Genomic DNA, 23783 nt, shown 5'->3' with positions numbered 1-23783 from the left:
ATACAATTTAAAATATTTTAGTTAATGAAAGTGATCTTCAATAAGTTATTTTAACAATATACAGAATTTGTTTTACTTTTGCTTTACCTAATTTACTAATGAAACTCAATTATTGGATAAACAATATTAATTAATTTTCTTGTAAGATGTTTCTTAATTATCCATTATAAAACTTAAGGGTGATAGATTGTTAAAACTAACGACCCACAAGTAGAAAAGAGTGATATTTGGATGCCATGTTTGATTCTAATTGATATTAGTAGTCATGACACTTGTAGTAGACTGGCAATATCGTCACAATGTATATTAATCACGTGTGTGCGGTTCTTTATGCATGCTTTACTTAGTAACTTATATATTTTCAGGTATTGCTAAGGGTTAAGTAATTATTTCCTAAGAAATGTTATAAAGTTAGTATTATTGCTAATAATTATAATAATATTCTTAATGGGAACAAAACAAAATAATTTATAAATTTATTAATTTCTATTTTATAATTAAAGAACAAGTTTTTAAAATTCAAAAGTAGAAAAAAACAACCGAATTTTTATGATTGAATATAAAAGTAAAACATATATGTTTACAAATAAATTATATATGAAAATGTAATTTAAGTATACTGTATTTTAAATTTTAATTTTTACAAATAAATATAAAGAACAAAATCTAAATTAATCAATTATAGTAAAAGGAGCGAATTCGGACATTTCACATAAAATAATGTATAATAACCACATTTATTGCTATAAACATGCTAGTTTGTTTCCGTAAACAGTTTAGACTTTATACTTTCATTGTCTGGTAGTACAGAGTTCAGTGACATTAACGTACAGAAAAAAAATTAAATCTTCAACGCATTAAATTGTCCGGAATAGCCTCATCACAGGGGGTGAAGTAGGACATGGTAGAAATTAGCTTTTGTCCTATTATTCAACTACAGTCCATATTCGTCAGCATTAAAGATTCATTCAGGATGTCACCATTAGCTTTGTTTTATCCAGCATTGTCCTGGAAGGTTTTCGGGACAATGAAGAATGTGTTTATTGTTCTTTGATCAGGCTTTTAGCACCAAACTTTAGCAAATCCTGTGTTTTTCTAAGAGAAAAACCTTGGTTTGTTTCATTTAGAAAACGAAACAAACCAAGAAGACCTTTTAAGCTTGATTGTATTATTAAATGGATATGGGGTGTTCATGGTGACGAACTGGTAAACTAAATTGCATATATCATGTCTAGTCAAAATTGTTTGCCTACTCACACGTCTGATTGGGGAATTTGCAGTTACTTATTACGGACATTGAATGGCCGAGCAACATCACTAATAGGATGCGTTTACTTTTTGCTAGCTTCCAACTCGCCGAGCTGACACCTAGCTCAGCCTGACGTCATACTAGCACGCTCGTAAAAGTATACAGTAATGGACGCCGCCATCTTTGAACAAACTCCAAGCTCGTTGTAAATTCTTCGAGCACGCCGAGCGCGCTAGGAATGCTAGCAATGACGTCACGGGTGCGAAAAGTAAACGCCGTGCTCATTGGTAGCTAACAAAAATTATACAGGCTGAGTGCGCTAGGGGCGAGATCGGAGCTAAAAGTATACGCACCCATAGATAACTTACTTTTATTGAGAGCTATGGCATTGTACAGGTCTTCAGACCATGTTTGAACACGCTTTCTTTTCAAACTGCGTATCACATTTTAAAACAGAAAAGGCAATACCAGAAATCTTACCAACACATCTTTTGTAACACGCTTTCTCACATACACTTGATACAATGAAAAAAGAACCCAACCGATCTATAAATGCCGCCGCCATGCGACCTTAGCGCACGCTCGTGCGAATACAAAAATACAATGCTCGGCATGGAATATTTACTTAGTACTGTACTTCTTGCACTTCGTGAAAGACATAAAATTCCAAACATTAGACTGTCCAGATTCGGATATCGAATTCTATACGAAAATTTCAATATACGAGTAATATTGTATCTTAATACAGCATTCAGCTAAGAAAAGAAAATAAGTAAGAAACAGCTAATCACAATACATAGGAGAGACTGAAGCAATACCGGACACCGGGTAATGCCGGATATGAAATATTATAAAAATTGCGTATTCTGAAACCGTGTCATTTTTCTTGTTTGTGTGTTCGGGCAACAAGATATTCCCGAATAAAGATTGATGTCAGAAATGCCCAGTGTCTATCTATGTACCTAGTTGTGACAGTAAAAACATATTATAAAAAGTAAAAGTTGGCAGCACTGTCACGCTGCGTCATGATTCCTATCAGCCACGTAGTATAGAGCGTACACTTTTCAAAACCGAATACGTGGCGTCAGTTTCAGGCTTATGAATACGTAGCTTCCTGTTTCGTCTGTCGTATTGTTTTTACGTTGTTTAAAATTACTGTTTTTTTACTTACTTTGATATTATCGAAATGCAGGTTTAATTGTTGTGTGCCTGTCAATAATAAAAAATGTCCATGTTTGAAATTCACAGGTTTTATGAAGTGTCACTTCGTATATAAGTACAATGACTTTTATTTGATAAAAACGATATGTTGTACACTTACTTGTTAGTGTTTTTCACAGTTAAGCTATGTATTTATTATGTGTGTAGTCAAATCTATGTCTAAAAATCAAAAAGTTCATGTCAAAATTCTAGTTAAACATATTGACTATTGACAGTATTTTGTATTTTGTATTTTTTGTTTTTTGGTCATTTACTACTCTTGCCTATTACTAATTCAATCTTAATATCAAGCAAATTTTATAATGAATTTTTACTGCGTTTCTTAATTATTTTTTAAAAAATAATTATGTATTATTTATTAATTATGTTACGCCTTGCCTGCATTCAGGTATCGGACGACAAGAGCAAGATCAAAAACAAAAGCAAACAACTAAAAGCGTTAGTATAATACTTTAAGCTTGTGTACCTTTCTAGGGTTCTATCTTTGTTCTTGTAGTACCAGGCGCGTCGTTACCAGGGAGAGTCTAGTGGAATAAGAAACAACACATTATGTTTATTACAAAATAACGTTTCACGTCTTCAAGAAAACCTTCGATTGCCTACAACAAATCTAATTGCATCCGAGAAGGATGCAATGTCGCGAATGTATTTGCAACTTTATCAATATCAATATACAATATAAACTTCGTCAATATACTTACAACTCCGCTGCGTTTTTGCTATCCAGTTCTTTCATACAAATATGTCGCCTTCTAGAAGCTCGTGACTGGGCGGGTTATCACAATTCACGTCAATGAATCCTATTAGGAATGCAGTCTCAATTTTTTTAAATTTATTAAAAATTTAATTTTCATCAAATAGCTTGAAAGTATGGTATTAATACATTATCTTAAAAATTACATAATAATGTAAAAAATTTTAATATTATATATACATATGTATTGGGAACCCTCTAACCTATGCCTGTGTCACTATTCATCGAGTTATAAATCAACGTTTTATACAATAAAAACAAAATTCAAGCTTAAGAATATAGTATTTTTTTATCATTATGCAGTATAAATATCAATCTGACGAGTGATCCCAACTTTGTGTTGTATAATAACCCTACACGGCTGAAAGAGGAGTCTACAGACCCATTAGATCCCCACTGACGACACGCATGTCTTGGCCCCTAATTCTTTCAATTTCTTTATTAATTCAGCAACTGTTAGCCTATATTCTTTAAATTCATGCTTTTATAAGCGGATCAGAACTTCGCTCAGTTTTCACTATTTTATACACTACCGAAAGTTATGACGAGATTAAAGTATACATCAAGCTGGCACTAGCGTCGCGAATGACGAGATTAAACCATGCACGTCACATTGACATTTGTTCTTACACCGGAGCATTTTCGTTCATATTTTGTGCTGCTGAAAAATTCATTGTTTTTGAAAATTTTTATTATTTCAGGAAAGTTTTATTACAAGTATCACATGAAGTGTTTAGATATTCTCATAAATATGGATAATAATATGTTTTGTGCTATTTATTTACCACACATCGAAATTTAGATAGGATAACGTTTCTCTTTTCATAGTCGATTAGAATTAAATATGGCGATTTGGGACAACCGTGGACAACCTTAAACTGCCCGGAATTGCCTTGGAGGTTCACTTTTGATCAGGATCTGTTCATGATCATGACAACCTAATATTGTAGTGATTTAATATTCGAGATGCTCATTTTTCTTTTTTCATAAATTAGAATCTATGTTATTTCAATTTCTAATGAATATGTGTAAATAAATTTTATTTTATTTCTTTCTTTCCTTTGTCAGATTTTTGCCACTGTCTAGCTAACTCGTCGTTGATCCTAGTACTGTCTGTTATTGCCCCGCTCTACAGAGGAAAGCCGGACATTGCATAGTTATATAGTTTTTTATTTTTGGGGAAAAAAGTAAGTTAGATTTTTTAATGTCCTATACTATATGGCAGCCAACAGATTGAAGTATCAACTGATACAAAAAGTCCTAGGTTTTCTCTAACGAAATGCATGATACAGAGAATCTTATGTCCGCGATTCTCTCAGTCTCTCCTACATATACGAAGATCATATATAAACTTTACTTTTTTATAAATACCTTTATATTATTATATTACATATATATCACATAAAAATTAAATAATCGACAGGTAAACTTTTTCGGATTACACGTCTGTATAGTGTAATTGTAAAATTTGCAAAATTTTCTAAGAGATGACTTGAAAAACAACATACCAATGAAAGAAAAAAATTCTGCTTCTGATGGCGACCAAAACGTGACTATAGACTTATGATGACATTTGTTACCTGGCCACAACAATTGTACATTCACAATTCCATTCTGTTTCGAGATACCTAAGTGAGCGTGATTGCACTCTGAGCATCATTGCCCAACGTTCCTCTATATAGAAAACGTGCTACAACTCTTCTATGCACTGTATTTCTGTGCTGTGATTCTTATTACATTTATAATATAAATAAAACAAATAAGTTTTTATTATAATCGTATATAATTATTTTATTATCCGAAATTAGAATATTTTTAAACTTTTGTTCGTTATCATAACAACAAGATAACGTTCGGTAATTCCACATTTAATAATATAAATTTTTCGGTTAATAATTACGATAATAATCAACTTGCCATTTTGTAGAAGGTAATCTTCAATAATAAATTTAAATTACTTATTAAAAATATAGTTGTAAAATGCACCGTTTCAGATTTATTGTGGTGCATTTTATGCTTCCATTACATTGTTAAACAATACATTATGAATTTCGAAGTAAATAATTTATTCTAATAAAATAACTTTAACTTTAATTAATGGTCAAATATGCTAATTTAAAAACAGATATTCGTATAAACCTATTAGTTCTAATTTATTCAGTGTTATTAACATGGACAAGCACATGCTTGCATTAATGATGACTCGAATAAGAGACGTTCAAAACGGTAATTTTATCAATCGATTCTATTTAATGTCAATATTATTAGATTGAGATGTTTGGCATGTGAAATTTCGCATTAGTTACAATTGGGATATTGCTAAAATTTGATGTTTGAAATACAATAAAATCTGTATAAAACGGAAATCTGCCTAAAAAGATGAATTCTTCGAAACGAAACGTTTTTTTCCTATGCTAAATTTTACTAAAGGTCGGGAACCCATCCAACGAAGGAAACAAAAGAGGATTTTGATACTAAGAACGTAACGTAACCTGGATAAAGAGGAAAATTAACATTTCATTCGTAGATAAATAAGTACAATCGCCTCCAAGTATAACTACCATTGTAGAGCATGACGAACTATACCTGTATCCTGAAGCTGGGTGAAGAAACGAAGGTCACATGGCATAGGAATATGCAGCCAGACGGTCTTTAATGATAATCCTTGTTAAAATTAACCAGAATCGAGTACTTTTCGAATCGACAACTCTCAATAATAGAATGAATTTCTGAGAAACGAGTTTTCCAGAATAAACACCGAATGCAAAGTAAAAGAAATGGTAACACAGTGCTGTAAATTTGCCTTATACAAACTAACTAGTATCAAGTATTCGGGAACAAGTTTATTAATATAATTGTTGATTTCAAAGATTGCAGTATATTATAAAATTTGTCGAGAAGTAATATGACATAATAACTTAGTCTCTGTATTAATGTAATGTAGTGTCGGCAGAGCGAGACACTAGTTTATGATACTAAAATTGGCTGCTCTTTGTCCTGTGAGCTCGTAAAGGTCGCATCAGAGAAGTATTCGAATATCCAGCACAAAGAGAAGTTTTCCAATCGAATACTTCTCGATTCTTGCATTCGAATATTCCCATATTCACTTGGAATCGCTTTGAATTAAACATAGTAATAAATTTTTTAAATATATTTAAACAGTAAAAGAGAAAATAAAGTATATAAACCTGTTCAAAACGGAAATATTCGGCACTGTGCGATTCCGCTTTACACAGGTTTCACTGTATTTAAAAGTTAAATACAACTTGTATTTAACTTACTATACAATAATTTACTTTACTAATAATATTTATTAAGCTTACGTCTCCCTATTGTATGCAACTATCAATATTTCAAAAATTGTTAATTACTATTCTTTGTATTTGTAAATTGACGAATTTGTTTTATTAATTACATTATTATTGTTTTTATTAACGTAAATGTTTCCGTAATTATTTCAAATATTGATATATAACTTCTAAAAGTACGAATTGCTAATAAATGGAAAATATAAAAGCATATAGTAAGAAAAGACACATTTTAAATGTAATTTTGTATTTAAAAAGAATAAAAATAGAACTTACAGTTTTTTGTTCAGTCATGTGTGAAGGTAGTTTTATCTCTTTCGAAAACTAAATAAATATACTTACATAAAAGAACTCTGTTAATACTTTCTTCAATTTTACTTCTCCAACAAATGCGATATCTCGAAGAAAGCTTTAAAAGAAAGTTATAAAGTTGAAATTTTCAAAAAAAATATATATATATATATATATTTTTAAATATTAAAATTCGTCCACGTAACACATTGCCAAAAATCAGATTTATCTGTTCTTTCTTTGTTCTGTGCAACTTTCGAATTGGATTAGGTTGGAATTTCTTTGATGGCAACGACATTCAAGGGCTTTATGGCCAACTTCAACTTTCCCTGGATCTTCAGTAACAAAGATCTATGCTCGGTATTATCGAAGCATTTGCGAGAAGAAAGGAGAACAGTGCGCCATAATATACCCTAAGATAAATTACGACGATTCGGAATAGATTCGATTCTCAAGTCCTCGTGGAGATAGGCTGAGGCAGGATCACCATTTCTGCATAAAACGTTAGCAGTTTCTTAAATAATCACGTGTTAGAAGAGCATAGCATATTGAAACACAATTGATCATTTAAAAAAAGAAAAAAAGAAAGAAAATTAACGCTTCTCGTTCGCATTATATGGAAATGGGGATCTGGGATAAGATTTTTCACATAGGCTTCTGGCCGACTTTCATATTATTAAACTTTCGATCTGCCTAATACAGTATATAAATTTGACATTAGCCTGAAAATTAGCTAGTCAAATTATTACTTAAAATAGATTGTTAAAATATTTTATCGTATTTTATATATTGTTTAATTAAATAATAACGTAAAAGAATAATAGACTGTACTTGTATTATGTTTGGCTTCGATAATATTTCAAACAAGAATACATTAATTTACATAAAGTTAATTAAATTGCCATTTTTTAATACTTAAAGTTAGAAATATAAACTACAGAGACTAAAACAAGTTTATTGATATTAAAAGAATAAAAATACAATAAATTATGTCTTTAATGATTTGGCTAATAATAATATGAGACATGTATCTTTTCGTCATTCTTTCTTATTCTTCGAATTTAAATCGTTTTAGAATATCTCAAAAGATGTATTTCAGTTACGATTTTTATGATTAAAATGTATCATTATATTGTTGGTTTCCTAGTTTTCAATATAAACTAGCGTTTATATTGAAAAGGAAACCAGCGTTTCAATGAAATTCGATTCATCTCGCATGACTATGGTGGCAAGAAATTTTCTGTCTCTATAGAAAACCCACGTTTGAATATGATTCATTTCGTTCTCGGAGTTTTCTATCCCATTTTGTACTTATACAAATTCCATTGCAATTCAGATTCTCTCGTAATGAGCAAAACTATCGTCGATATAACTTGAGAACGCTCAAATTTTCAATCAAAATCACATCCAATTATTTAACATTTAAATGCTTCATTTTATTTAAGATGATAACATCTGTCAAATCGTGTATATCTCAGATAAAAATTCAATCTAGTCGATCCGTAAATTGGATTTCTCTTTGAAAGGCATTCTATTTGCTGCCCAGCACAAGATATGATTTTTTGAATTCATTTCATTATGTTTTTTCTTTTTTTCTTTGTTGAAGTCAGTTCCATTTTTAACTTGACGCATGATATTTCTAGTCAAATAAACTCGTGGCAGAATTCACACAAGTCAATGAAAGTTTTTATTTAATTGTTCCTCTTAAATCACCAATCAGATTTAAAATACGGATTTAATAATATAAAGCATTTGAGATCAACTTCTGAATTTAAACTTCTACGGTTAGATAATGTTAATTAAATTATTGTTCGGAAGTTAAACAAGGAGCACTTCTTATATTCTACTCTATTTTATAATTTGTCCATTTTGTCATGTTACTGACCTTTTCCATGTCAAACTGTAATGCAATATTGCATTACAGTTTGATATGGAATTAATATTTATCTATTTTATTCGTTTTTATTGCTGATAATTTTGAGATTATTAAGTGAGTTGTAGCATACCGTTTTTTTAATAGTGAAAATTGAATCCTAATTCTGAATTTTTCTTGATATAGGTTTCTGTTTTCATTTCTTATCCATGGAGTCTAGCTATCCGAAATGGAAAAATATAATCTAATGACCCTTCAAAAGATTGTTTTCTTAGAATAGAGAAGATTAATGAACGGTGCAATATGTCTAATTACATTTTCAATATTTCTGTGAGCTGTTAATCCTTGCTTAATTATGATAAGTTTTAGATCTTATCGTGACATTTAACATTTATCTATCAATGTGATATTTAATATAATATTTTATGATAACTGTTATTATGTAAGAATGTAAAAATATTTAAAAGAATTATAAAAAATGAAATATAGACACATGGAATATTGAACTAAGCTATCGAATCTCCTTTCTCTTTGAAGAATTGGATTCGAATTTAGATCTTCATGATTTTCAATCAATTAAATTTAAAGTATAATACTGTTATTTATGAAATTTAAATAAATATTTATTGACAGGACTATGTCTTTTTTTTATAAAATCGTACTGCCTGCTGTGTTACCAGCTTAGAGGTATGAAAGAGTACATGTCAAGAGTTGCAATTTGGCACAGAGTATTAGGTGCCAAAATCATGCGCGCATAAAAAAAACTAGACTTGTAGGTAGTCAGGGGACCGAGAACCGAGTCAAAATAAAATACAAAATGGCGACTTTCTCTACAAACAGGCAAACCGAAGTCAGGTTACCACCTGTACCACCACACAGAGTACCACCCACAGTCGTTCTAAGAAGTGGACTCTGACCCTAAGACTGAACACGTAGTATTTTCTTTGTTAAATAAAATCTGTAATCTAATTTTGTAAATTTGGAAGTGCTTCAAATATGACATTAAAACAGGGTTTTATGTCGTTACAAGTAGGTTTTTTAACATTATCTAGTATAGTAAAATCGTGGGACCGATAAAAATTAGACGTTATATTAGGGTTGTCGTTAGATCCGATGACGTTATAATCGGGTTAAACTGTATATTGTTTGTGTAAAATAAAAAAATAATTTCGGAGGATACAATAGCCACGATTATTTTTTCAAAAAGGAAATTTTCGTTACGCATCGACAAAAATTCAATCTGAACCGACACGCAACGGAGAGAAATTTCGAAATTGGATAGGTTAATTTCATCGAAAATGCATCGCTTAGTAGTGAGTCTCCGAGACATAGTCTTGTCACAAATACGGTTTTGCCGTTTTACTTGTTTATTTTTGAATTAATAATCTCAATTTTCGTTATTTTTGTATGATTTTTTAAAAAAATAATTTGAAATTCTTTGTGTTGCAAAGTAAATATTTCTCCCCAAAAAACCATAACATGGAATAGTAATTATGCAATATCGTCATTTCTACTAACGTTAACCTATCATCGGATGACAGACATGGAAAAAAAATTGCTTACTTATCACTCTGAGAGAAAATAACCCTCAAAATTTAAGTGAAATTTGAAAATTTTGATGAATTTTTCTTGAAATTCCTGAAATTACTCCTTCACGATCCATCTGAATCCATAATAAGCATAAAGTAAAAGGTCTTCTAGTCGGCAGATGGTCCGATCTGATTTTCATAAATTATCATGAGTTTTGCAAACTGGGGCGTCATTTCTTATCCTTCACTTATACTGATCGATCCCATTGACCGTCAGACGATTCATAATGGGCAAAACTGTGCCCGGCCACGTGACCTTAATATTTTAGTGCCTCCGTTGAAAACACAATCAATAAAGATCCCATTGCTTACAATGGCGAAACGTGTAAAATTAAATAGAAGTAACCGCTTATTTTTTAATTCTGTCACACTTAAACATTTATCTAAATAGTAAAAGAGTTCGTAACAGATATAACTTTTTTATAGAAAAAAGAAATTTAAACTGTTATTCCATAATATTTCGGTCATCCGTTATCTATTTGATAAATCATTGTGGGCTTTTTAAAGATACATTACTCTATAAGGTATTTAATATATAATCTTATTAATGAAATATGCTTTACTCAAACTGAAATGTGATTACGGGACAAATCATCTTCAGTAATAAAATTTCATGTTTGTGACGTTTTTACCAACATTGCTCGTGGAGTGACGTTATTTAACTTGACACTTTCATAGAAAGCAATTTTTGATGTATCAATAAATTATGAAGTCATTCTCGAGTTATTTCTTCTTTTCAAAATAACTTTTTCGTCCTAAATTTTCAATATTAATATTGTTTTCTATTAAAATATAAATTACAGTGGATAAATGATACGCTCTTAATTCAAAATATCGATGTAGCATCAAATGTAACTTGGCATCTCTGGAATGTTAAAAGCAGAATCTTGAATTTCTCAAGAAAGTAAATACGGGTTAAACCTCGATGTAGAGCCAATATTTGTCCACCTTCAACGTTGGTATTAAAACGAAGGACTCAAGCAATGAGTCTGAAAGTCGCGTGATTTGGTGATAACAATGCTCTTTAAATTGAAAACACAAAGGCCAAAGCATTCTCTATTTGCTATTTAAGTTGAAGATCCGTTTGTATTTATTGGCGTTCTGTTAGTGTGGCACTATAAGGAGGTTTGACTGTGTTCAAAAAGCTTGCAATATGGTTTCGACGCAGGAAGATCAAATCAGATTTATAAATTGCGTTGTAGTGCAATTTATGTGTCGTATTGTTTCCCCAATATAAGATAAATATTAAACGTTATAATAATATTTAACTATTATCAAATTAGATCGTGGGGCTTCGTGTTAGAATACGTAATATTTAATAATTACTATTATGAATTTGCACATAGTTTATCACATTTCTCCTTATTATATAAGATAAAATATGAATGATTGTAAACAGACAATTCGGAATAACGTCATACCGTATTTAAGGTTACGCTTTAAATGTATGCAAATTGTTATATTCAGTTATTAGTTATTAATTCTCGTAGTATTAAATCTGATTACCGTGTCAATCACGTACTGTCAAACAGAGATTAGCCACAAAGAAGCCATTCACTGACATTACATTTAATAATTTGATTAAAGTTGCATTGTTCAGTTTTGATAATTTACTTTATACTATTTAAAGGTAATCTATTTATTGAATTTAATTAAAATCAACATTACGGTAATAATATACGCGTTAGAAAGTTAAAATGAAATAACCCATTTTTGAATTACAATATGATATGAGTTTAGTTATTTTAATTAGCAACAGATGTCACTAAATGTAATTTATTCCACTTTTTCTGTAGCTTTCTCATCTGAAAACTATAAGTAAATTGTAAACAATTAAGTCATTAAACAGTGTATATATACATGCTTGCTATAGTAGTTTAACGTTATATGTATACAGTTACAATAAATTTGAAAATTCATTATCAAATTTGAAGGAAGCGTCATCAAAGTAAGTTTATAATTTCGACTTTTTCATCGAATTAATTAATTTTAATGCAGTTCGTTCGTTCCCATGTCGTGTATTCACCCAAATTAATTTTGGCGAAGAGAAAGTAACTTTTAACGCAGCTATAACGCTTTCTATCTGTTCATTTAATCAAGGATAACACTCATTTAGTATTGTGATTAACCCAAAACTTCACCAGAAACGTTTTTAATAACGAGACAAATACAGTAGTGTGGACACGTTTTTTTCTATACAGAAACAAGGCAAGTCAGGAGATGCCTTTGTCCAGTTAGAGCTAATTAAATAATACCCGGAGGAGGAACACGCGTGTACTGTATATTGGATTAATTCCAATATTTAGAAGGTCTACTCAAGTTCAAATTCGTTTAAACGTAGGAAGTTCCTTTATAAGATTTTATAGGCAGAAAGGATTCGATTCGAAAATCGATAATTACGGCGAAGTTAATAAACAACCAATTCAAGAATTGAAAATTGTGTTAACGAAAAATAAATGGCGTAATAATACTGATATAAACCTTCTGTACATCACTTTTCTGGTGGCTCTCTCGAGCAGACAAACCACTCTCTGTAAGTTTCGGATATTTCGGATCGATAATATTGTATACAACAGAAAAAAAAATCAAATACTAAAAGCATCATAAATTTCATCTTAAGTTAGATGTTTATAACTTAAACTTTAAAAAAATAACGTGAAAATATATAAAATTCTTACGTATATTTCTAATAATTGGTAATGTCAATCTATCAATTGTATTAAACAGGTGTTACGCTGCCAGCTTAATTCGGCAGATGATTTTTTGTTTTCTTTTTTTTTATTCACACGACTCCGGGGCAAAAATCTTTAATTTTGATAGAAACTTCGGAAAATATTTTTCCACTTTTTCTTCTGATATTCGATAAACAGAAAAGATTTTTTTTTTAAAATAGCTCCCGTTCGATTTTTGTATAAGTATGGAATTAAAATACTAAATAGATGATGCATTAATCTTATGTAGAATATAATTTTGTTTGTTTTTTTTTTTGCTTTTTTTCCTTCATGAATTTTAGATTGAAAAATGCAATTTTCTTCGAGGAATGGGAGAAGATATCCAAAAGGATAAATCAATCAGTCAGAGTGAAATGGATGCCCTTCTATTAGGAAGAACAAAAGTAAGTTGTAAATATACAAATCGAACATTTAATTTAGTGAAAAAAAACGATAAAAAATAAAGAATCAAAGACGATTCAATTTTTCAATTTTAACACGAATTTCTGGCTTTAATTTTAATCTACAGTCAGCGCCTTTCAAATGTACGAATCGTCAGAAGTTGTAATAATTAATCTGTCAACGTACAGATCTTCGAACGTGCCCGCTTGTCTCTATAAATGTTCGAGTCGAACTTATTAATCGATAAGGAGCTTGGCTCATATTTCCGAAATAAATAAATATACTAACGCAGCAATAAAGTTTAGTTTTAATTGATTTTAACGAGAAAATGATATATAAGTCGACTATTTTTCACAGATTAATTAATATATACCACAGTTATTTTTTAAAAATTGTTGCTGCGGTAGTATATTTCGATGAAGGCGTCGTTACGGCGCCACGTTTAGTTACGAAAAGCGAAGATTTACCGGAAACTCAATTAACCGTATTAGTTTGGGAATTAGAGCCGGGGAAGCTATTACTAAAGTCATTTTCCCTTATAAATATTTAAATTTCGATGGGGAAGAACAAGACTGTAAAGTTTCTGGAAGGTGGAATAAGTTTAATTTTTAATTTTTCCTTCTTCGTATTGCATTAGTGACAAGGATAATGCCGTTGTATACGAGTTTTTTTTTAAGGATTGGATGACGTTCCTGCTACTGATTTCAATAAGTTTCGATAGGGAAAGTTTTGCCATGGATAAAAACAAAAGTATTGCTGCGATGTGAGTGGACGAAACGGCAGTCGATGTGTGTGGTACCACGTGGTCTGTCGTGCGTCATAACAGAGACAGTCGGGCTCGATGTAACACAGTCAGAACCATCAACATGAACTACTCTAGTGGTGCCACTAGTGTGCCCAGTAGGGGAAGAAGTGGCAACTGGCGCGACGACAACGAAAAAAAGAAAGTGGACCCTACCTTTAGCGAACAGTTAGCTGTAAGTAGTTATTTTTCTGGTAACTTTGCGTCGAATTCGTTCTCCCGTTCTTACACTACGGAGACTTTATCCGGACTTCCCCACTTTGTAATTTCTTTGCTGTTTCGGGTTCGTATTCGAGGATTTAAACTCATTTTAAATCTGTTTATTTACGAATTTGTTGGTTGGTTATCATCGGTTGCCTTAAAAAGCCAATTTAAATGATGGATAGCGTTAGCAAGGTAATTTGGCTATATATAAACTGTTTGCAATTAAATTATGAGGCTATGAAAATGTTTATGCCGCTGTACATCTATTTTTAGAGTTTGTTTCCAGTGCTTCCGATTTTGTAACGTTCTCATAGTTTTTAAGATCAGAAAATTTGAAATTTCATTATAAATTTCGATTTTTTTAATGAAATTTAAGTGTAATTAATGGTAAAGTATATCTTTTAAAATTTTATATTAAAAGTTCTTTAAAATCTTTGGAGAAATTTAAAAGATACTTTGCCTTTATAAAATTTCTGTACAGATCAGTTAATGTTTAGAAATAAATTTAGTAATTGAATTTAACAAAAATAAAAGTGATAAATAATTCTGTGACGTTGCTTCTTAATGCTATTTTTTTCTGTTTTTATCTAACAAATCTCGATAAATTCTCGATTAAAAAACAAAAAAAAAAGTAAAGTGTAGCTTCACAATCTCGTGTTAAATTCCGTTTGACATTGACGATAAGTGTTGGGAGCACGTAAGACTTTTATTTTTACTCTCATCGCTTCTTAAAAGTTATTAAAGCTCCAATCACGTGATAAATTAACACTTGGACAAATTCCGCCATATTATTTGGAAAATTTCATTGATGTAAAAGAAAAAAAGAGCTGCATCGCTAGGGTATCATCTCCAGGGATTTGGTGGAAGGCATACAGAGGCTAACGTATTTGGCATCCCCCTACCATTCTATTATTGTTCGCTTCTCTTTTGAATTATTCATGGACCCATCGCTATATATTGATAGAAGGACATGTTTGTTGGAAATTAATGTGTCATTCCGATTGGATAAATAGAGTGGATGCGGTACCCGGGTGCATTAAATCCACCCCTTCTGTGTACTATCAGTTAGAGAGTTTGAGTCTGTTAATGATTTATCTGTTGTCTTTTTTCCCTGTTCTGGGAAAATTGGATTATTAATAACACCGGCTTAACTTTTGTCAACTTTGTTTTGCCGAGATAATCGCTAATACAATTAGCGGCCGCCACTTTCACACGTGTGTTAAACGCACGTGCAAATATGCCGACCACAAATAGAATTTCGCGTATTAAATCTCGAAAGAGATTCGAAATCGTTTTTCGAATAAATATAACGATGCTTTTCATTACGTGTATGATATTCGTCAACGTAGAATTAAATATAGAAAGCTGTATAAGTCCTTCGCTCGACACTACTCGCACGATACGATGCTAAAATGTTTCCGTTCCAAGTTATATTAAAAATTTTAATGGCAAAATTAAGTGAAACCGAGGAGTTTGCATGTTTATTATCTTAAAAAAACATTATAGAATATTTATTCGTATTCTAAAAAGCGATCAAATATCGGAATCGATAGAATTGAAAGGAAAGTGAGGAAACGAAAATTACCTAAAAGCTGAGCTCAGCCATATTTCTCGAAAAATATGCTGAGGTAAGAAGAGGATAAAGAAACGAAAAAGTACTTTCGCTCTAATTGTTAAAGAAAAAACGCGAAAGATTTGATTAAATCTTCAATCTTTCGGAAACATCAGCACAAATCGTCCACCGATTATTGATTTATTTAAAGTTGAGAAGTTGGAAAGCTTCAACTTTCGTCCATCGCTTCTTCCCGTCACTAATTACAGATTCCATTTGTTTCGCCGCGTAAGATAATTTGTTTAATCCTCTTACATATGTAACAGTTTAAAAAAAAGAAGAAAACCTAAGCAAGATATTGAATTAAAGATCAGTTGCAATGATAACAAATTCTTCATTCCTCTAAATATCAAACTGGGTTAAATTAACTTTAATGTCCATTTTTCAACCTTTTATATGAGATTTTATCTGAAAATAGAAAACTTTTATGCAGTTTAATCATTAAAAATAATAGTAAAATGTTAATATATAAAGATCTATGAATATTATATATAATTTGTAACGTAGCGTAAAGGGCTTTAACAGTTATAACTGGATTAAAGGAGTTCCCAACATTACGAAAGGATTACGTGAAGTCGTAATAGGATTTGTAGGACTTTCGATATTAATAATTGAAATTTGGAAAAGAATTTTCTGTAGTATTTTTTACGTAAATTGTATAAACATAGGCGATGTACTGTACAGTACATCCTATTTTTGGTGCTAGGATTTCGGGGAACAAGGTCATTTTTTGTATTGTACAAAGCCTATTTATGTGGTTAATTTAATCTATTCAAATATTAAAATTTCGTGGAGACATTTGACGTATGATATATAATATCGAAATATATTTATTAAATTGAAAAATAAGTTTACCGTTTAAATAATAATGCAATAAATTTCTAAAATGCTTTTTTTTTTCTTAACCGGAGTAATTTGAATTGTAAAAAATCTGCAAGCTTTTTTTTATCACAAATATGCGATATTAAAATTTTGAAATATGATAGATATTACTCTTGTCCCAACAGAGTTGACAAAGAAGGATATTTCTCGATGGGACATGTGATAAATTATGTCTTTATGAAAATCATAATGTTTGGGGGGAGTCATAAGTCACATTCTGCTGATATGGATAAAGCGCGTTTGGGAGTTTAAAAGCAAATTTTAACCCCAAAATTTCCGAAATTTGACATAAAAGGGAGAGATTCCAAGACGAAATAATTCTATTATCATTTTCATTTGCATTTTCGGAGTTTGTTAGTTTAAAAAAAAAGTTAAGTTTTCTAGTTTGAAAGTATAAAAAATAAATGATTCGAATTATCCACAATTCAGTTTGGTTTCGGCGATAAAGAAAAATTGGAGGGGGAAAAAACAAAATAAACCTACATATTGGCATTTTATCAAGTGTTTACTTGGCATAAAACAAGCTCAATATCATAATTAATTTCTTATTTTTCGAGGAATTTATTTTATAAACAATTAAATAAAGTAACAAATGTGAGAAAAGAGAGCGTCGAAAACAAACACTGTTTAGATAAAGTAACTTTATTTCCAGGAAACAAGTCGGATGTAGTGAGAAATTCTGGTTATCTGCCAACGATATGTCTGAATCGTCAGCAAAAGGTAGAATTGTATTAAAGGAAAGACGTCATTGATGTCCAGATTATGACATTGGCCCAGATTGTCGCCAGAGTGGCTTATATCTCATCACTTAAACATTCCTTGTTGCGCCATTTATCGCTACACAAATCGGATTTCTTTTCTAATAAATTAAAGAAAAAAAAACTTAGTTCGTTCTTATGTCTGAACTTAACAATTATCCACTTAAAAAATAATAATAAATATATCATAGTATCGACGGAAAAATTTCTACGGTATAGATTTGTATTCCTCTAAACGCGATTTACGGCATTTGGGTTAAGATTCCTAAACGTGTAAGAATGAAGGCGTATCCGTATTAAATTAAAACGAACTCCGACCTTTTGTATACCTCCGGGATCATGCTTGTCACGTGACTAATTCATAAATTCCATAATAAATGCCACACCCAGAATACACGAGATCGGAGGGGGGTTGCAACGATCATTTGTTTAATAAGAACACTAAAACTTTAACATATGTAATCTTTACAAGAAAAGTAAAATGTATATTAGCAAATCTGTTGTCTGCAGAGAAGATAATAAATATTACTCTCCTAGATAGAGGCATAGTCTTTTGTACTCTGTAAAGTTTAACGTGTATATATATACACACACGTATATATATAAATAGATTAATCTATCTTAAAAGCCTTTAGAGGACTAAAAAAATTACGATTTGTCATTCTCAATTTACGATTATCGTGCGTAAACACCTGGCAAGTCAAGTTTCTAGTTTTATTTTTAATTTTCCGACTATATCAAGAGAAGTGCCATAAATATTTTTAGCCTCACCACGTCTCAAAATATGAGAAGTTACGTATCTTAAATAATTTTGACAGCTTCAGGAACGTATTAAATACACTCCTAAGATGATATTTATTCATTGGAATATAACAATATTTGAATAATTATTAATTTGCCTACAGTAAACCAATAGAAAGTCTAGACTACAGATGTAAGAGACTGATTGAGTGGACTTGAGAAATGATTTTTTTTTTAAATAAAAATATAAATTTTGGAGACCCTCAAATTTTACAAGAGTTTAAAAATTTGGAAGGGAGCCAAATAATTGTTTATATAAGAAGATAATTTATTTAAGTTTTATTGTAATTATGTTTGTGTTTGCTTGAATATGAAAAGAAAAATGTAAAAAATGGATATTTTCCTCTTAGATAAGAGCATTTATTTTCTTATCTGATAAGACTACTGACTTTAAAATATAAACATCTTATAATAAGATCTTTGGAGAGTTGCATTATTATTATTATTATTTTCAACTTATTTTTTTTTCTTTTAAAAAACTGTGTATTATTTCAGCTTATATCTTCTTATTTATAAGTCTTTAAAGCTAAATAAATTTGTGAATGTAACGAAAATACACGTTAATCTACTTAAACTTAAGTAATATATTCATTATCTCTTTCAAAATATAATTAAAACTACGAAAAATTATTTTAATTAATAATAACGATATAAAACGCATTTTAAAGCTATAAAATAAATTTAAAAAGTAATAAATAATAATTTATCTTTTATTAATTTAAAAGTTTTTAACATTTAACGTGGCGCCATCTGTTAAGTTAATTGTACACTAAACTTATCCTCCCTTTTTCATTTTATGAAAATTAATTTTCTTATTTTTATTTCCATGTTTATTTTAAAAACGTAATGTGTATAATCTTAATTTAATTTAAATTGTTTTGAAATGTACTTTAAAGATAAACGTGGTTAAAAAAAATCTTTCTGTTTAACTTTATTCGAAGATATACTTGAGATTTTCTTCGGTGACTGTGTGAGAAAATTGTCTCGTGGGATAAGGAGAATAACACGACTTTTAGAATACTGAAAAGAAGTTTTTGAATTTCCTGCGACATCTGTCAACAAAAAAAGCTTCTTTTGTCCGTAGATGTTACTGTAAATATTTAATGCAACCAGTAAGATTTTTCCTTCAACATTTATTCATACGCGAAATTTATTTTTTTTTTTTATTTATATTTATACAAGCCGATCATTTATAATTAATAATTCACAATTAAATTAAATTAATCGTAATAAGACGACTCTCTCGCTTTTTTATATTCGTATAAACAATAGCATTATGACGCGCCTCAGTTCAATATTTGAAGCATTCTGCGTATTAAATAATTAAAATTAAAGCTTAAAACTTAAAAATTAAGATAAATAATTCCTTTATAAGTCGGCAGAACTGCAACAGATGGCGCTATCTACTCTGGGATTTTTTTTAAGTACAAATTTAAATAATTACACGAAAATACTCGTTTAGTAGCACGAATGATTGAAAAGTACAATGCGTAATTAATTACGTATTAAGCATTTTAATATCTCTAGTGGCATTAAGTATAGCAGAAATAATTGAATATTTAGTCATTAGATGGCGTTATATTCGATACATTAACAATAGTAGTGTTTGTACAGTACAAGTTATCGCTTTACTACATAGCAACGGCATATAGTATAATGTATGTCGTACACAAGACAGAAATAAACATCCACCAGTTGTCGCTAACAGGCAAAGCTTGTAAGGCAGAATTACTAGAGAGGATGACGAACAATATACAATAATGGGCGATCAACAATACATGTACGACGATGAGGTAATTCTAATTAATAATACTTAACGATAATGAAGTCAATGTATCCCCTGTAAAGCGCTCTTTCCCGTAGATACAGATAGTCTTGCAGTGAAGCAACAGAGTCTTTCTCGCTTATTAATCATCTTCGTCATCGAATTATCGACAAATTTCGGTTCTCGAAAACGCTTCAATCAGCATTATTTACGGATAACAACCGATTTAATGGCTTTTTAATGTCTTAAGATTAAAAAAAATAATAATAATAATAAAAACTACGCCGTTCGTTCAAGTTACGTAAAAATGAATTATAAATGAGGATTTAAAACGGCACATGCCAGTTCCCATGCTATTACAGAAAGAAGTATTCTACTGGATTCCATCCAGCTACGGTTTGAAACAATTGTCCTACTCCAAACATAACCAAACAATCGCTTATCTCGGAATCTAATCACGTGATGTAATGGAGTTTATCACAGGTTCCCCCCCCTCTTTTTTTTATCAAAAGAATTGAAGATGGCATATTTCCACCCCCGTCTTTTAGAAGCGTGCAACAGATGCAAGAACATTGCGTATTTAATATTATATTAAGTATTATTCGAAATAAGAAAAGAGACCTTCGATAGAAGACCTTAACTCAATTTACTGATTCTATTCGTAGGTTGGATGTTGTTCATGAATTTATTTAAGGAAAAGAAACGCGATAAGAATGTACAAATTGCATTGTTGTTTACATCCCTTCTTCAATTTTATTTTGTAATTATTATCCGGATATCAAAATCTTTTTTCAAGTGGGTAAAAGAGAAATTTTACTTAAACAAATGTAATTATCAAAAGCTATATTGATAATTTTAATGGTTTTGTAAACATACGAAAAAATCTATTTTTATTAAAATGACAATACAGAATAATTGAATATTTTTATTTTCGAATTTAATAAATGATATTCTTCTATATAAATAATATTATTATTATTATTTTTTTTTTTCGTTTCTTTTTAAATACATGTTAATATATGCGAATTTATTTACTATTTTTGAATATTTTTGTAATTTATTACAACGTTACATTATATATTTATGTGTTTACAATTCGTCAAGGTTCGATACAAATCGCATTAAATTATTCTCTTCGAAGTAGTAAACAAAATAGCTTTTAAAGCTATAATTTTCTGAAAATTACAGTCGAAATCAAAAATTAATAAATTAATTTTTCTCAATACTTGAACTTACCTGCAATGAATAATGAGTATCGACTGTTACTATAGATGAGTAACAGTTACTATAGTTACGGGCTGTTACTATAATTAATTGTGGAGTGGAATGAATTCTGATTTTCAGTTTTCATTCATCGTCGGTTTAAGAAAATTTTTATTTATTTATTCTAATTTTTTTTTCTATGTTAAAAAAAATTAAAATCGAATTTTTTCATCCTCTTTCTTTTAAATTTAGTTTTCTGTCCTAATTTTGGACTTAATTTATGAACAATTACGTTTGCTTTCGATGGACAGACAAACGTACGCGCATTATTATATCGGTATTAAGGAGTGGAAGAAAAGGAATACAAATATCTTAAGTCTTTATTTTAGTCGATTGCTTAAACTTCTTTTTTTTATTACTATTATTATTTTGGAACGTCAGACTAATAAAATTAATATAAATGTACTTGATTTATTTCAAATTTAGGATAATTTAGTAGGAATTATATTAGTTTAATCACATTAGAAGTGAATATATGAAACTTAATTAAATTTTCTATATAAGAAAAAAAAGTATATCGAAATTAATCTTTTCATAAATCTGAAAATTTTCCGTAGATATTAGCATTTAAAAAAAAATCTCAATTCTTCTCTCTCGCCCAACTTTTTAATTAACGTTTTACTTAAGTGACTTGTTATCTGAGTATTTTTTTTTTCTGTTAATGATCATCCACATCATTCAAAGGGTTCTTGAATAAATGTAACTGTATCACTCCCCTCTTCTCCTTCCATTCTTAAACGTTCTCAACGCTTTCTATAAACAGATGTTACTACAAAAGCCATAAATTGCAGACATTTATCGCTCTTTCCTAATTTTTTTTTTCATTTTAAGTTAAAATACTAATAAATAAATATCTTAATTTTGAATTTTTAAAATAAAATCTTCATTTTTTCGCCTTTCGGAGTCGTGTTTACCAACTTTACGACGTAACTCTTCTTTTGTAAGTGGAGAAGTATTAATATAATAATTACGTATATATTGAATATAATTAAGATCTCTTAACTGACCTTTAATGTATCAAATCGCATAAATAATATATTTATTAGTAAATTTTCTTAGTAATAATACTTCTTCTTAAGTTATCCGAAGAGCCTCGTGGGTACTATTGCCATATAGTGATCTTCACATAAATACTTCTAAGCGAGCTCTTTATTCTTAAACTAGGCAATTTGTTGGGATAGAGTGCTTAAACAATGTCTTCCCTCTTGCCGGGATAAAATTTAATAGTCCCTGTGTTGATGCCATTCACTAGATAAGTGCTCGAGGGACGTTTTACTTTAAAACTGTTTCAACTTAGAATTTTCCAAGACTTTTGCCACAGATGATTTCCTGTCGTTAATTAAAATTCAGCTATTTCCCACCTCGACTAATTGCTTTAATATTCTCTTAAAATTCAATATTTTCTCGAATTTTATACGCTAATTAAAGTTATAATTGATCAAAATAAAAATTTCTGGCATCCTTGTTTCGTCACAGAAGAAAAATTAAATTATTCTTCGTCTTCCTATTTAAGAAGCATCTTTTAAAGAAAATATGTAAAGAATTTATAACTTTTTCTTTGTATAATCTAAAAGATGTCGTAATATTTTTATTTATTTAAAAAAAAAACCATGTATAAGATAAATGGTTTCATTGAAATTCGACTTTTAAAAAATGCATAAAAGAATTTTTTTTATTTTATTTTTCAAATTTTAATAGATAAATATTTTTAAATTCTCTTTGCATAACTGGAAACAATTGAGAGCAAATGAACTAAAATATTGTATAAATTAAATTTCTTATATTTTTGGTGTTTTAATTAATTAATTAATTCATTTCTTTATATATTTTAATGACAATGAATGGATTAAAATTAATTTCTTAAGTTTATTTTCCACTCTAATTATTATTAAATTTAAATATTTACTCAAGTTTCGTACGATTATTTAATAGAAAATGAAAACATTTTTCCATCTTCTCATATTTTTCTATCGTTTAACATTAGAAAATTCGATTTCTATATATACATATATATATATAATTTTTTCTATTTTTAATTTTTAATTTAAGTAGAAAAAGAGAGAGAGAGAGAGACATTAATTATTATTATAAAAAGTAAATGTTTGAGAAGGAAAATTCAAACGTGCTTTTTTCTATATCCNAAATATATATTAAAAATAATTTTATAAAGTTTTAATAAATTTACTGTCTTATCCTCTGTTACATAAATTAGCGAAGAGTTCTTAAATTTAATATTTAACAATATTCTTTAAGACGTTTCATAAATTCAAAAATATTTAATAAAAAAAATAGGATATT

The 23783-nt window shown here is 29.6% G+C and overlaps 1 protein-coding gene across 3 annotated transcripts in view; it reads left to right on the top strand.

The window, feature by feature from the left end:
- LOC111621423 (inactive dipeptidyl peptidase 10-like) overlaps positions 1-23783 on the top strand; it is a 37965-nt gene that overhangs the window by 1264 nt on the left and 12918 nt on the right. The window contains exon 2 of one of the 3 annotated variants that reach the window (XM_023363557.1): positions 13299-13400. In XM_023363557.1, coding sequence (XP_023219325.1) covers positions 13326-13400 — 75 coding nt within the window. In that variant the 5' untranslated portion in view covers positions 13299-13325. Of the gene's footprint in view, positions 1-13298; positions 13401-14217; positions 14376-20065; positions 20251-23783 lie in introns of those variants that run through there. The other 2 variants (XM_023363556.1, XM_023363559.1) reach the window with 2 other exon arrangements.

This window comes from Centruroides sculpturatus, unplaced genomic scaffold (assembly GCF_000671375.1).
Source record: "Centruroides sculpturatus isolate CEXI.00-Female unplaced genomic scaffold, Cexi_2.0 scaffold270, whole genome shotgun sequence".
Classification (NCBI taxonomy): domain Eukaryota; kingdom Metazoa; phylum Arthropoda; class Arachnida; order Scorpiones; family Buthidae; genus Centruroides; species Centruroides sculpturatus.
Note: the sequence above shows the minus strand (reverse complement) of the source record. Positions and strands in the feature narration are given on the sequence as shown.